Source organism: Petromyzon marinus, chromosome 24 (genome assembly GCF_048934315.1).
Source record: "Petromyzon marinus isolate PM22_M1 ecotype Great Lakes invasive population chromosome 24, UKy_Petmar_22M1.pri1.0, whole genome shotgun sequence".
Lineage (NCBI taxonomy): Eukaryota > Metazoa > Chordata > Hyperoartia > Petromyzontiformes > Petromyzontidae > Petromyzon > Petromyzon marinus.
This window is the reverse complement of record NC_133690.1, coordinates 3,372,337-3,388,490: the sequence shown is the minus strand read 5'-3', so window position 1 is coordinate 3,388,490 and position 16,154 is coordinate 3,372,337. Positions and strand designations below refer to the sequence as shown.

The following is a 16,154-nucleotide window of genomic DNA, read 5'->3' as shown; positions in this document are numbered from 1 at the left end:
CGGGTCACGTGGCTCGTTCTCCCAGTTCCGGGTCACGTGGCTCGTTCTCCGAGTCCCGGGTCACGTGGCTCGTGTTCCGTGTGCTCGTGCGAGCCATCCAACCAGAGACGCTGCCGCGTGCACCTCGTGCTCGGCTGTGATTTGAATTCGTTAGAGACCCCCACCGGTGCCCTACATAGGCGTGCGATGATGGCGCATGCGTGATGTTGGTCATATTGGCGGTTGTTGCTGTAGTTGGTGGTAGTTGACGATGAAAGATACTGTTATCGGTTTGTGGTGGTTGTTTTATTGGTAGTGGTTGTTGGTGTTGACTGGTGGTTGTCATTGTGTTGGATGTGGTTGTTTTATTGGTGGTGGCTGAAAGTATTGGTTGTTTTATTGGTGGTAGATGGTGGTGGTTGTTGTGTTGATGGTGGTTGTTTTATTGGTGGTAGATGGTGGTGGTTGTTGTGTTGATGGTGGTTGTTTTATTGGTGGTTGTTGGTGTTTTGTTATTGTTCGTGGTAGTGGTTGACGTTATAGGTAGCGGTGGTAGCTATCTGTTGGTGGTGATGGTTATAGATGTAATTGTTGTTGGCGACCATTGATGGTTGTTGTGGTTAGTGGTGGTTGTTGACATTGGTAGTGGTTGTTGGTAATGATTACAGTTATAATCTTAGTTCTTTTGTTGTTTCCCTTCAACGTGACTTTACCGAAAGAACTAAGAATATGAATTACTGCAGTCACGAAAGCTTTAAATCAAAATTTAATGATTACAGTTGTTGGTGATTAAAAGCGGCTTTGGTTTATAGCTGGTGGTTGTTAGTGCTGTTGTGGTAGTTTGTGCTGATGGTGGTTGCTGATCGCGTGCTGCTGGTGGTGGTTGCTGTTGAGGTGGTTGTTGTTGATGGTCATTGATAGTTGTTGTGTTTACTGTCGACTCAGTCTCAAACGAGTTCCTGGTGCAGTGTGTAAACATCGTCGCTGGAGAGACAAAGGCGTCCGGGCGTGGTGCTTGCCACACCCACCCCCTCGCGTGCCGTGCCGGCCTTCATAGGTGCTCGCTTGTAGCACTTGCCTCTAAAGTATGTTAAGGCTACACGGGGGAACTTTGTCTTTGACAGACCAGGTGAGAGCGGCGGAACACACGCAATGCCGCACATGAGGCCACAGGACAACTTGTCATCATCATCATTGTTGTTGTTGTAACAAGGCGAGAGTTTCCCTAACGTTGAACGCAGAATGTCTCATCATTCATTGGTCTTTGCGATCAATCGCACGTGCCACTCTCATGCTGACATGGCCAGCTTGTGTGATGGCTCACCTGAATTATAGGAATATACGTGAACACACACTTGGGGATCGCCTAAGAAATGATTAACTTATTGTTTTTTTTTTAAACCGAAACAAAATCGAGTTGTCATTTGAGTAATCCGATAGATTCCCCGGGGTCCTGCCACTGCGCTGTTGTGGCTGCCTGCCGTTAGTGATAAACATAATACATTAGTAACGTCTCCTTTTTACAGCTGCGTACCACACTCTAAAAGTAATGTTTAAAAAAAACTTTTTTTAAAACACGCTTTAATAAAATGTACCGTACTAGTATTGAAAGAACTCCACGACTCTAGGAAGTGGAATCGAAGCTCGCCACAACGTAAGGGGACCGTGGTGCTTTACAGCCAACGTCAGTTGAGCGTGGACAATTAGACCCAAGCAAAAAAATAACATTATAAAGAATTTGTAAAAATATATTTACTTTTTATTTTAATGATAGAATACAGTATTGTCATCAGTATGACATAAGCATACCAAGTTTGCAGTCGATACCACATTGGGAAGTGGGTAAAAATTGAGTTACAAGATTTGAGGATACAACAATAGACAGAGTTAATAAAAAGCGTGTAATAATAATAATAAAAAACTTAAATTATTTATTACACAATGCAACGACCGCACCCACCGCCGCCTGGCGGTTCAAAACTGCGGCGGCACTGATTGTGTACGCGCATTGAATTAACTCTGCTGAAAGTATGCGCTCCCCCAGAAGGTCCGTGTGGCTGATGGGATGTGTCAAACACACTTCAAACCGGTAGATGGAGGGAGCGATGTATGGACAAGGTTGGCGTATTGCTTGCTGAGTTATGTTGTAACGTTACACGCAAAGAAGACGATGCCTCTCTGACTGACAGCGGAATTTGCTTCGAAGCGATCTCTGTGCGCGCGTGAACTCCGCACCGTGTAACCACGACGCGTAAACACGCGCACACAACGTGGAAACAAAGATCAAATATATTTTTTTACTTAAAGCTTTCGTGACTGCAGGGATTCATATTCTTGGTTCTTTCGGTAAAGTCACGAAGAAGGGAAACAATAAAAAAATAAAAAATATTTAAAAAAAATTCTCACGACGTTTCGACTGCAACACAAGCAATCATCATCAGGTGTGAAAACCTTCACACGTCGTGAGAATTTTATTTTTTATTGTTTTATTGTTTCCCTTCTACGTGACTTTACAGAAAGAACCAACAATATAAAGAAAAAAGATCCCCTGTGTAGCCTTAACAGACTGTAGGGGCAAGTGCTGTTAGCGAGCACCTATGAAGGTCAGCACGGCACACGAGGGGGTGAGTGGCCAGCACCACGTCCGGCCGCCTTTGTCTCTCCAGTGGCGATGTTTACACACCACACCAGGTACTCATTTGAGGCTGCGTCGACCGAGGTGAGTCCCAGGACCGGTTCAAGTAATCGTCACTGGTGTTGGCCGTGAGCGGGAATCAAAGCGCAGCGTGCTAACCGCTACACTTACCCCTTCCCCCCACGTGTAAACACACACACATGTCAACGCACACAAGTGTAAACAAGTAAACAGGAAAAACAGCAGCCATTCGCCACTAAGTGCAGGTGAGGTCACCACGGCGCTTATGCTAGGCTAGCTGAACTTTGAGGCCACGTGAAGTGTCGAAGGCTCACTGACAGGTCACGGGACAGACCCAGGTGCCATGGCTTTGACTGATTGAGATCACTGGCAGATGAATCGTCACCCGTGCCTCCCCACTGTGCCAACCTAGCCGTTTTCATTTCAACAAGTTGGGGCCTCTGTGCAAACACAGCACAGTATACAACGCATCACTCGGTAATGTCGGCATGAACAAACGAATCATGTTGAAGCAAGTCTGAAAGACCCGTTATGCTGTTAATTCAAAGCTATTCTATGGAGTCACAGTTGTTGTGTCCTTCATGAGCATTCTGAAAACAACCTCCTCCTCCCTTCCCCCAGGACAGGTGCCGGCAAACCAAAAAAGTAACAAGCAGAGCCACTTGTTTTAGAATTCGATAACAAAAAACTCAATATTTCAAGAGCCGAAATGCACTGTGTGGTGAATACGAGACGGTGGGTCCTTAATAAATAACGTCACAAAACAGCAGTCCTTAAAGAGCCACATATTTGCCAACCCATGCCCTAGGCCCTGCCCTTTAAAACAATCAGTCGCTCTGCCTCCGCCAGCCCATCGGATTCCTCCAGTCGAAATAAATATTCTGATCAAAGTGGTCTTATATCACGAAAACATTGTTTAAACTGTAATGGTACAATATTCCAAAACAAATGCTTCACATTTGACAGAATACGTGATATCAACCAACCTCTAAAAAACCTCACATTTGAGATGTCCATACTTTGTTAATTTGTTCAACCTTACTATTTTACAAAGTATATTTTGTAAATAATGTCCATGTTTTTTTGTACGTGTGTGCGCGTGAATATATTTGAATTTGTTTACTTGGAAAGCCCAGGAAACTCTGTAGGGAGATGCAGTCCTGAGAGTGACTGATGAGGGGGTTCTTAGGAGGTATCTCTTCCACTCATTTCTTACAAGGTGAACGCAGGGGTACGGAGCTGTATGCTTGTAATTTAAGACTCTACAACCTTCACAGAGCCCTCTACCTATGCCTGGAGTCTCTGTACCTGAATCTGGAGTCTCTGTACCTGAGTCTTGAGTCTTTGTACCTGAATCTTGAGTCTCTGTACCTGAATCTTGAGTCTCTGTACCTGAGTCTTGAGTCTCTGTACCTGAGTCTTGAGTCTCTGTACCTGAGTCTGGAGTCTCTGTACCTGAATCTGGAGTCTCTGTACCTGAGTCTGGAGTCCCTCTACCTGAGTCTGTAGTCCCTGTACCTCAGTCTGGAGTCTCTGTACCTGAGTCTGGAGTCTCTGTACCTGAATCTTGAGTCTCTGTACCTGAATCTGGAGTCTCTGTACCTGAGTCTGGAGTCTCTCTACCTGAGTCTGGAGTCTCTGTACCTGAGTCTGGAGTCTCTCTACCTGAGTCTGGAGTCTCTGTACCTGAGTGTTTTCCCCTCCACGTTTAGAATCAACATCGCCACGCGTTTAGCGTTTTTGGCTCCTGCTGTAAATTTCCATAGTGATAAGCCACTTCGTTGAGCTCATATTTGTGGCCATGTCGCTTCTGAAACATGAGCGAAACAGCTCAGTCAGTGGGCCTTACCTGGTAAAATAAAACATGGTTTAGTTTAGAATATTTCGACTGGAGGAAATCCGACAGGCCAGGTGCACTCCCGAGCCGCGTGATGTGTCAAATACCCAGGTGCCCATGGGCTGTAGCACTGCCGGATTAAGCGAGTGTCATAAAAGGGCCCTAAATAAAAACACATAGATTTAAAAAAATGTTACAGAGAGTAATTTATTTTTTTCATTTGCTATACAGCCAGATAATAGACAAATCGCTAACCTTAAAAACCCATATTCTTGGTTCTTTCGGTAAAGTCACTTAGAAGGGAAACACGCTTACGGTGGCTTTCAGACCTAATCTGTTATTTTCGTCTCCCCCCTCCTCTTTTCCGAACATAGATGGACTCGTCCATCTGAACAAACTGTCAAATCGCTCTCCGTGGTGCTAACGTTAAAAAAACGCCACTTTTTTCAAATTTTCTTGCTGTGGTTTTCACACCTGATGATGATTGCTTGTGTTGCAGTCGAAACGTCGTGAGAATTTTGTTTTATATTTTTATTATTTTATTGTTTCCCTTCTACGTGACTTTACCGAAAGAACCAATAATATGAATCCCTGCAGTCACGAAAGCTTTAAATCAAAACTTAAACACCCAGTTCATAAAAGTTGAAGACAGTCTAGTACTATAGTAATAGAGCAAGTGCAGAATCACTGAACCGGAATTGATAGCTCGAAAGCATTTAGCGCGGGGCCCTTGAAAGTGCGGAGCCCTTAGCTACTACTACATATGTAGCTACTTTTGCTACGAGGATAATCCGGCACTGTGTCCAGATTGTTCAATGATCTGTGAGCTCCTCACACAATCCAAGTCTGGTTAAACCCAGGATGGATCGTTGGCAGGACAGCCTGAATGTTTTCAAACCAGCAACAGACGTTTCTTTTCAAGTGCCCCACGTTTCGCAAGCATCAAGCCGTTTTCCCACGGCTTGGTTTGAGCGACACTCCGATGTGTTAAAACTTCAGCACGCCGGTGACTCGAACCAGCGAAACGCCGTAAAACTTAAACTGTAAACGGCGTGGGTTTTGCTCTCCACCACACCGGTGGTGCTGAAGTAGTACGTTAAACTATAATTAGCACTGTTGATGGGGGAGATTAGGCAGGGAGATGTTAGCGGGATTAGCAAGTTAATGTCATGTCTATGTGTAACACAAGCTGCTGCGGCGCTGCCAACTACGCCGTGAGAGGCAAGAGCGTCCACGCAAGTTACGAATTTGCTTGGTTAATAACGTCCATCCAATTATTGCTCAGCTTAGGGGCCGTCCATAAATGACGTCACGCACCTGGGGGGGGGGGGTCAGACATTTGTGACGATGTGTGACGAAGGGGGGGGGGTGGTTGAGAAATGTGACGTCACATCAAAATGTGCAACTTGAAATAAATATAGACAACACGTTTTGCTTAATTAAATAGACTTTTATTAAAAAATTTCATCCTACAACATCAGAGTGCAGCGCCACATTAAATACACACTACAATGACAATAGTTTAAAGTGATTTGAAGCATGTTTTATTTTTGTGGGGGGGGGGGCAGAGCTTTGTGACGTCATATTTTAGGGGGGTCTGACTTTGTGACGCCGTGTGACGAGGGGGGGGGGTCAAAAATCGTCCAAAATCGCGTGTCGTAATTTATGAACGGACCCTTATACCCATCTTCTCGGTTGAAATTGTCTGTGTTTATACATCTGGATGGCTTCATGAACAAATCTTTGATGGTAGCCCGAAGGTTTGCAGAGTACCTTGGTCTCGGAAAAAAACAATATCGTGCGAGCCCACAGCGTTATAACAATGATCAGCCACTGCAGAGGTATTGGTTCTGCCGTGTTTTAAAACTGCCTTGTGTTCGCGAACACGGTCCGAGACATGTCGTTTCGTTTCCCCAATGTAACTCCTGCCGCAGACACAACTTAGCTTGTAGACACCAGGGTATTGCATGTCTGGATGACATCCTTTACAGATGGGATAAAATCACGGATTTTGTGTACTGTATTGAATCGGACCTGGATCTTGCGTTTGTTTAAGGTTTTGGAAATCTTTTTGGTAACACATGCTATGTATGGCAAGGCGATGGCAAGGCGATGGTTTTGATGGGGTCCTCAGATGGTTATCTCCCCGTGGTTGGGACTACAGCTTTGCGGATTGTGCGGTCTGAGTATCCATTCATCTTGAGGGCTTGGTGTACGTGCTCCAGTTCACTGGCAAGGTGGCACTGGTCGGAGATGCAGCAGGCCTTATGGTGTGGTTTTGATGAGGGAGTTCTTCTGGGCCGGATGGTGGTGGGAGTCAGGCTTTCAATAGGATTCCGTGTGGGTGGCTTTCCTGTAGACGGAATGTCCCAGAGAGCCATCAGGCCTCTTCACGATCAAAACATCCAGGAATGGTAGCTTGCCATCATTTTCCACTTCCATGGTGAATTTGATAGATGGGTGTATGGAATTGATGTGGTTGAAAAACTGGTTCAGTGCTGACTGGCCATGTGGCCAGATGGCGAAAGTGTCATCTACGTATCTCTTCCACAGGGAAGGCGTTGGGTGGATGTCAGGATGGCATCTGTTTCAAATTTCTCCATGAAGACATTCGCTACCACTGGTGATAAGGGAGAACCCATAAGGGTGCCTTCATTTCGTTTGTAGAATGTACCATTCCAGATGAAGTAAGTGTTAGTAAGACAGCGCCTCACCAAAGTTGGTACATCAGGATTCAGTCCCTGTTGGACCAAGTCTTCAATGATTGCTATCGTGTCAGGTACAGGTACCTTGGTGAACAGAGACTACATCGAAGCTGACAAGCAAATCATCTCAACTCCACAACCAACAACAATCACCTCAACGACAACTACACAACCAACAACAATTACCTCAAAAACAACTCCAAAACCAACAGCAACCACCATTTACAACCACCACCACACGAACGAAGCCACCAACAATCAACAGAAATACACCACCGCTACTACCACAACACCAACAGACACCACTAAAACAACCAACAATACCCCCGACAACAAACTACCACCACCAGCACACGACTAGCACAAAACACCACGACAACAACAACAAACCCAATTCCAGAACGAACAATAATCACCACCAGCCACGAGCTAAACCCAAGGCACTTACAATCACGACTAACAACCACTACTTCCATCAACAATAACAACCATCACCAACAACTAACACCACGACCTATAACGTCAACCCAAGGGAAAGATACCCCGTATGGCCTTTACAGACTGTTCGGGCAAGTGCTGTTAGCGAGCACCAATGAAGGCCGGCACGGTACACGAGGGGGTCGGTGGCCAACAACCACGCCCGATCGCCTTTGTCTTAATTTGAGGCTGAGTCGACCTAGGGGAGGCCGGTCTAGATTATCGTCACCGGTGTTGGCCGTGAAAGGGAATAGAACTCGGGTCGCCGGGTTTGTAGCGCGGCACACTAACTGCTACACTACCGCTGCCCACTAACGTCAACCACCACCATGATCAATATTAAAGTATCACCACCAACAGCCACCACTAACATCAACCACAATTACCACCAACAAACCGACACCAATACAATAACAACACGAGCCACAACCAACAGCAAGCGTACACAATACAGTTTTTTGTTTGGGTTAGATCATATAATTCTGTCGGTAAACCCACCCTACACAACCAATTAGTAAGGTTAGTCACGTAAACAAAACATACCAATTCGTTACTAATTCAGCACACCGGTTGTGTGTTGGAGAGTAATCCCACACTTACAATTATAGTACAAGGCTTGGCTATGGCTCGCTCATGACACTGCCGACTTTTGGCGCATGGCGGGGTAAACCGTGGATACTTCCAACTCATTCTGGCTTTATTGACCTGGTCAAGGCCTATGATACCATCAAGAGGCCTCTCGGCTCTGGGTTGTTCTTCATGCTTTCGGAGTCCCTGACACTCGGCTCACAATCATTAAGGACCTTCATGATGGTGAGCCGGCCCGGGTAAAGCGACGAGGCCTGAAGTCAGAGCCATTCCCTGTTCACCTTGGGGTGCGACATTATCCTCTGGCCCCTACATTATTTAAACACCTTTTTCGACCACGTAGTTTAAGCTTTCCATGGCTGTACCGGAGTAATTTCCATCTGGTACAGATACAAAGGGAGGCTGATCGATGCTCCGGTGCGGTCGAGAAATTGCTCCCTATTGGTCAACCATGTTATGTATGCTGATGATCTAGTCATTGCTTTTCACCGAGGAGTTGGAGACGCTGCCGCTGAACCTGGAACGTGCTATCCAGAGGCGAGGCCTTACCATCAGCCGCTCCAAAACTAAGCACCTGACTGGGTATTGTCATCAAACACTCCACCATACCTGGGCAGTGTGCAAAAACCAGCTCCAGTTTGACAGGAGAGGTGTCGCTCCGAATCAGTCGAGCGGCATTACCTTTTCATCGGCAATGTAACCCTGTATGGAAGCTACCCGGTCATGCAAAGCTTCAGGTTCTGTCGGCCACAGTCATGTCCTCCCTTCTCTATGCTTGCGAAATGTGGACCCTCTATTCTTCGCCAGTTAGAAACATTCAGGCTGCCATGCTTACGATCAATCCTGGGTTTAACCAGGCTGGATTTGTGAGTTCACAAATCCTCTAAAGATCTGGACAGTCCCATCGGTGAGCTCTTCCAGGAGTCAAGGCTGCGTTGGCTGGGTCATGGAGCACACATGCCCATACAGCTTTTGTTTCGTTGGATAAAGGGGGCTAAACAGACACAGCACGGGCTAGAAAAGAGATGGAATGATGTGGTGCAAGAGGATATGGACTTTCCAATAACTGGTACCAGCGGTGTCAAGATTGGCCTCTGTGGAGGAGAGTCGTGAAGGATGCTATGGGGCAGTTGGAGGCAACCGCCCTCCGGCAACAAAGGAGGGCAGAGGAGTGACGCTCACAACAATGAGTGGAGCGCCAGGCGGCTAAAACACAGCAAGTTGGCATTGTAGGGGGCACAGATTGTGCATCGGCTAGTCAACCCATGGCACCTGGGTCTGTCCATGACCTGCCAGCGGGCGTTCGACACTTCACGTAGCGTTAAAGTGCATATAGGCTGGCACAGGTGCCGTGGTGACGCCACCGTCACTTCGTAGCAAATGGCGGCTGTTCTTGTTTCCTGTGTGTTGACATTCAAAGCAGACAATTTATAAAGCAAAAAGGTCCTAGCAATGTTCCGATTCAATAGGAAATGGTAGCAAGCCCGAGCTACTGTCGGCTTGATCATCACGCTCGTTCAAAAACGTAAATGACAGTGTCAGCATGTGCTTGATAATAGCGCTTGTCCAATACTAACATTTTAATGACAAATGTTTGCCTTTGAATGCAAAACTTTCCCCCGTCTCTTTTGCTGGAACACCTGCAGTAGTCTAGTGATGGAAACACGGCAATGTATCGAAGAGTCAATTTGGGTTGAGCTCCGAGTGTTCTCAACGTGCATGCATGCACATTCTCCAAGTGCTCTGGTTTCCTGCCAAACGGCCTTGCATGGGATTGGCCAAACATCCCAACATAGGACCCTGCTCAACAATAGTCTTGTTTTTAAGTCTCATCTTGAACGTAACGAACGTCAGAGAGTTTCTCAACACGCACGATCCACCAACCGTCGCTGCCTCCGCACTGCCGGACTAAAAATGCACGCCCCACGACCGTTCTCGGCTTGAATTTACACAAGCGGCCTAGGCAGAAGACGCATTGAGCAACACGCTCTCCCCGAACAAGCGACGGTGAAGACAGAAGGCGTGAAAGTAAAGGCAACAATGCAGTAGGAACGCTCCTGCTGAAAACTTCCAGGATCGCTGCCAGAAGCTGCGTGAATGCTCCGATTGATGTATCGGAGAGAGGGGAAACTCACTGAACGGGGGACTGCCATTGAATCTCAACTTGGCCTTTGTGGATATTTCACAAACGTTGACTTGCACGTCACTTAGATGTAATCCAGAGGTAAGTCAACGCATTTGGGGTGGCGCCACTCCATCGGGTCACTCAAGCGAGACGTCTGCACAAGAAACACGTGGGGTTTTTTTCCCTATAGATTTCTGTATTTGTGGGTTTTCATTTATTACTTTTTTACATACATACGTACACACCCCCATGTGTCTACAGGCATGCGTGCGCCGGTCTCTTAGTGCTTGTTCAGCGAACGGTTCGTGACTAATCACCTAGTAAATGGTAAGCATGTGACAATTTACCCTCCCCCTACGTGCGATTTCATTAATCATCACGAATGAGTGTGATGCTTTTACTGTTTGTCATGTTTAGACCATCCTACCCAGTGCTCAATATCTAGGCACCTGTGTCGTCTGTACTTGCTCGACTGCACGCTATTGTTTCGCCGAGTCTTGCTTCATGAGAGACACTTGCGTGTATTGAGTGAACGTCACACACTTGCCTCACACCGATGGGCTGCTTTGCAATTATCCGACGGTTAAATTCCCTACGGGTAATTTGCAAACGATCGCGTCGCGCTGCGCTGCACGAGAAAACCACCACCGTGCGGACCGTCACATCCTAGTCAGACGTTCGAAAGCTATCACTAACCAAATTAACAACAACGACAACAAAAACGACTCGGCATCACGCAGCCGCTGCGCGTCTTCCGCCCAGTTCCCTCGCTCACAATGATGGCATCGCAGTCTAGTCGTCTGTGATGTCATCATCGTCGTCCTCGTCGATGACGTATTCGGTCCCCGAGGACTCGCCGGGGCTGTCCGCGGTGGAGCTGCGCTGGGCCTGCTCGGCGGCGCGCTGGATCTGCAGCCAGTCGCGCTGAGCCACCTCTGTCTGCTCTTGCCGGGCCTGCGCGCGCACACACACACACAGACAGACACACGACAAAGACACTCGCACACACGCAGACACTCAGACACGCACACACGCAGACACAACGTACATATGCACACACGCACACACACATACGAACACGCACACACAGAGACAAAGACACACACACACGGAGACACGTACAAACGCAGACACTCAGACACGCAAACACACGCACGAACACGCACACACGCAAACACACAAAGACACTCACACACGCAGGCAGGAGTCCGTAGCTTGCACACACGCAGGCACGCACGTGTCCGTGGTTTGCGCGCACACACACACGCAGGCACACACACAAGTTCCCTGCACCTCCAATTAGCACGGTTGGCTATGTACGGTGCGAAAGAAGTTCAACATACATACACACGAGTCCATGGCATGAGCACACTCAGGCACGCACGAGTCCATGGCCTGCATCGGATTAACTGACCTTGCTCAAACAATTATCATTATGCATGGTCAACTTGAAGGTCAATGCACTTGTTGCATCAATGTTCTAGGGATTATAAATCAATGTTCCAAGGATTATTTTAAAAAAACCTTCAAAACACGTCTGTACACAGCTCATCCAACTCATTGGCGGTCCTGAGCTGGCAGGGAAAATGTCATTCACCCAGTAAATATTAACGTTGGCCAAACATTGGCATGTGGTTGGAACTGTTGGACAAACGATCGCCAAACGTCAGCCCAATGTTCCATGTTTACCAGGTATACGGTATGGACCAGCCCGCTGGATAACAACCACCTTGAATTCTCACGAAAAAACACGAAGAATCACTGAATGTATTAACTCCCAGAGGGATGATTGGCTGAATTTACCCTCAGCTGAGATTTAAACTCATGCCGTTCTAATTGTGAATAGGGTGCCAAGACGCAACGCCCCCCAGCCAGAATCGCCCAGAACCCGAGTGCAGGCTTCCCTCGCTTCATCCGGTAAATGCGTTCCAATAAAACGGCGCACAAAGCGAAACCGCACGATGACCGCTGCGTGCAGAGTAGTAGAATATGGTACACACAGTACATAGAGCACACAATGTTGTCCCACATCCAACTGCATAGCCTGCTGAGTAGCGCACAGTCCACACAATGTTGTACCACGTCCAACCGCATAGCCTGCTGGGTAGCACATTCAGTCCACACAATGTTGTCCCACATCCAACTGCATAGCCTGCTGAGTAGTGCACAGTCCACACAATGTTGTACCACGTCCAACCGCATAGCCTGCTGGGTAGCACATTCAGTCCACACAATGTTGTACCACGTCCAACCGCACAGCCTGCTGGGTAGCACATTCAGTCCACACAATGTTGTACCACGTCCGACCGCATAGCCTGCTGAGTAGCACATTCAGTCCACACAATGTTGTACCACGTCCAACCGCACAGCCTGCTGGGTAGCACATTCAGTCCACACAATGTTGTACCACGTCCGACCGCATAGCCTGCTGAGTAGCACATTCAGTCCACACAATGTTGTACCACGTCCAACCGCATAGCCTGCTGGGTAGCACATTACAGTCCACACAATGTTGTCCCACGTCTGACCGCATAGCCTGCTGGGTAGCACATTCAGTCCACACAATGTTGTCCCACGTCAGACCGCATAGCCTGCTGGGTAGCACATTCAGTCCACACAATGTTGTCCCACATCCAACCGCATAGCCGCATGAGTAAATTCAAGCCGCATACGGCAAATTTTGAGTAGACAAATGTGAGCTACATATAAATCGCTCACACAAACCTTACCCAATTGATCAATAATGAGAACACTCCAGCCCACGACAGGTTAACGACTGATCATTTGAATGCGGAGCATTTTCCCCATCGCCCGCAGTCATGGACAGGGGCGTGCGAAGCGCCAGGTTTACACGAGCTTGCAACGAGCGTTCGCCCCGATTTGCGTAGAGCGAGGCCGCTCACCTTTTGATTTGCCAGGGAAGGTAAAGAGTACAAAACCCTGGGGAAATTTAATTGGTAAAACTGGGGTCCGCTAAAACAAAACCCCTTGGGGAGATTCAAGTGGCATTGGTCAGGAGAGAGGAGGGTTGGGAACTCTTAGGTCAGAGGACTAAATGTGCCTTTGTGATTCTGCTTGCTCGAAGCGTCGTGGTGTGGGTTGGCTTCATAAAGAGCACGGTTCCAATTTGCCGTGTACTCCTTTACACCGTTAACGTTTGCTGTTTTGATCACAACATTCTGAAACATGAGCGTTTGCGGCTAAAGGAGAGTTCTGTGCTCCTGGTGCTGTGATAACGGCGTCAGCCGCTTGCCCATTCCGATGGCGTACAAGTACGTCATCATGTACGTACCCAGAAGAAAAACGAAGATGAATGAACTTTTATCTGTATCGAAGCTTCCACAAGGCCATGCGGGAGGGCGTGTGGCACAGTTTGGCGCCAGCGATCGTAGAGTGCGGTTGTGTCGCTACAGTTCTCTACGGTGAGTACAATGTCTTGAAAAACAACGGCGCTATGCCGCCTCTCCAAATAAAATTAAAGCTAACCGCTTACGCGTTCCGAGATTTATCAGTGAACGGGACATCCCAGCCTGCAACCTGCAGTCACCTCGGAACGGGAAAGGGTTAGCACACACACTCGTGTTGCACATGCAGCTCCATGCTAACACGACCGCATTCACGCCAACGTGAGCGCCATGACGCTGCTAATAAAACAGAGGGGGTTGCTTCTCGTTTGCTTTATTATTGTACCTGCTCGCACAGTAGCATCACGCGCATTGTGCACGCGACCGAGTGCCACTCGGCACAACGTGCTAAATACTCGAGCGTAAACGACGGTGATGGGACTGCACGCGCATTGCGGGGGAAAGGGTCCGGGGGGGAGGGGGTGTGGGGGGTAACAGCTTGCGCCTCGCCTGCTCGATGAGCGCCTGCTGCTGGCGCAGCAGCTCCGGCTCCGGCACGCCAAGCGCCTCGAGGCGACGGGTGGCGCGGCGGCGGCGAGACAGCGCCAGCGCACGGAACTCGGCGTGACACGCGCGCAGCTCGCCCATGCTGCCCGCCAGACCCAGGCGCTCCAGTGCTAGACGGACGCACGCGCACACGCCGCTCTCGCGTCAAGACAGAGACTCGACCCCGTGCAGCCTCAACAGACTGGTCGGGGCAAGCGCTGTTTGCGAGCAGCTATTGAGACCGGCGTGGCACCCGAGAGGGCGAGTGGACAACAACATTTCCGCCGTTTTTTTCCTCCCCAGTGCCGATTTAAGGCCGAGTTGACCTAGGGAAGGATGAGGACCGGTTCAGATATCCGGGTTGGGGGGTTCGTACCGGAGTCCGCTAACCACTGCACTGCCACTCCCCAGTGTTACACACACACACAGTGCTCCAGTGTTACACACACACACAGTGCTCCAGTGTTACACACGCACACACAGTGCTCCAGTGTTAGACACACACACACAGTGCTCCAGTGTTACACACACACAGTGCTCCAGTGTTACACACACACAGTGTTCCAGTGTTACACACACAGTGCTCCAGTGTTACACACACACACAGTGCTCCAGTGTTACACACACACACAGTGCTCCAGTGTTACACACACACACAGTGCTCCAGTGTTACACACACACACAGTGTTCCAGTGTTACACACACACACAGTGCTCCAGTGTTACACACACACAAAGTGCTCCAGTGTTACACACACACACAGTGCTCCAGTGTTACACACACACAGTGCTCCAGTGTTACACACACAGAGTGCTCCAGTGTTACACACACACAGTGCTCCAGTGTTACACACACACAGTGCTCCAGTGTTACACACACACACAGTGCTCCAGTGTTACACACACACAGTGCTCCAGTGTTACACACACACACACAGTGCTCCAGTGTTACACACACACAGTGCTCCAGTGTTACACACACACACACAGTGCTCCAGGGTTACAAACACACACAGTGCTCCAGTGTTACACACACACACAGTGCTCCAGTGTTACACACACACAGTGCTCCAGTGTTACACACACACAGTGCTCCAGTGTTACACACACACACAGTGCTCCAGGGTTACAAACACACACAGTGCTCCAGTGTTACACACACACACACAGTGCTCCAGTGTTACACACACAGTGCTCCAGTGTCACACACACACACAGTGCTCCAGTGTTACACACACACAGTGCTCCAGTGTTACACACACACACAGTGCTCCAGTGTTACACACACACAGTGCTCCAGTGTTACACACACACACGGTGCTCCAGTGTTACACACACTCACACACAGTGCTCCAGTGCTGGAGCCGTGTGTACCCTGGATGACCTGCTCAGGGGAGATGGTCTTGCGCTGCGCATGCGCGCACGCCGTGTTCGCCTCGCTGGACACGTGGCGCACGAAGCGCGTGCACGCCACGCGCAGGTCTCGTGCGCCCGCCGACAGGCGCAGGCACGGCACCAGCTCGCCCACGAGGCGCTGCACGGACGCGTAGGGCAGCGTCACCTGGTCGGCTTCGTGCGCCGGACCCCCGACCCCCAGCGGAGACGCCATTGCCTCCTTCTCACCGATCTTACAAAAGTGCCGCAACGACGCACAGATCAGAACGCTGGGCTACGTACGGTGCGAAAGAAGTTCAACAGGCAACAACGTTCATCGCTGCCTCACCTCCACCCCGTAGGGCCTCTTGAATAGACTGTTGGGGGCCCAGTGCTGTGCGCGGGTACCAATGAAGGCTGGCACGGTGCCCGAGGCGGGTGGGTGGGTGATTAACACCACGCCCGGTCGTCTCTGCCTCCCTAGTGCTGATGCTTATTAGCCGCACCAGGTACTCATTTAAGGT

The 16,154-nt window shown here is 49.0% G+C and overlaps 1 protein-coding gene across 1 annotated transcript; it reads right to left on the bottom strand.

Moving 5' to 3' along the window:
• Positions 1-5,877: 5,877 nt before the first annotated feature.
• On the bottom strand, positions 5,878-15,972 carry LOC142928875 (protein Dr1-like). The gene is made up of 3 exons (XM_076069324.1): positions 15,631-15,972; positions 14,222-14,388; positions 5,878-11,321 (listed from the first exon to the last, which is right to left on the bottom strand). The coding sequence occupies exons 1-3, from the start codon at positions 15,863-15,865 to the stop codon at positions 11,160-11,162; spliced, it is 564 nt and encodes a 187-aa protein (XP_075925439.1). The 5' UTR covers positions 15,866-15,972; the 3' UTR covers positions 5,878-11,159.
• Positions 15,973-16,154: the final 182 nt, after the last annotated feature.

Excerpts from the sequence above, each read along its gene's own strand:
- LOC142928875 (XM_076069324.1), bottom strand. The coding sequence starts at position 15,865 with ATGGCGTCTCCGCTGGGGGTCGGGGGTCCGGCGCACGAAGCCGACCAG. Across the intron at positions 14,389-15,630 it reads CCCTGAGCAGGTCATCCAGG|CACTGGAGCGCCTGGGTCTG; the intron begins GTACACACGGCT and ends GCGTCCGTCTAG. Across the intron at positions 11,322-14,221 it reads AGCAGGCGCTCATCGAGCAG|GCCCGGCAAGAGCAGACAGA; the intron begins GCGAGGCGCAAG and ends GTGCGCGCGCAG.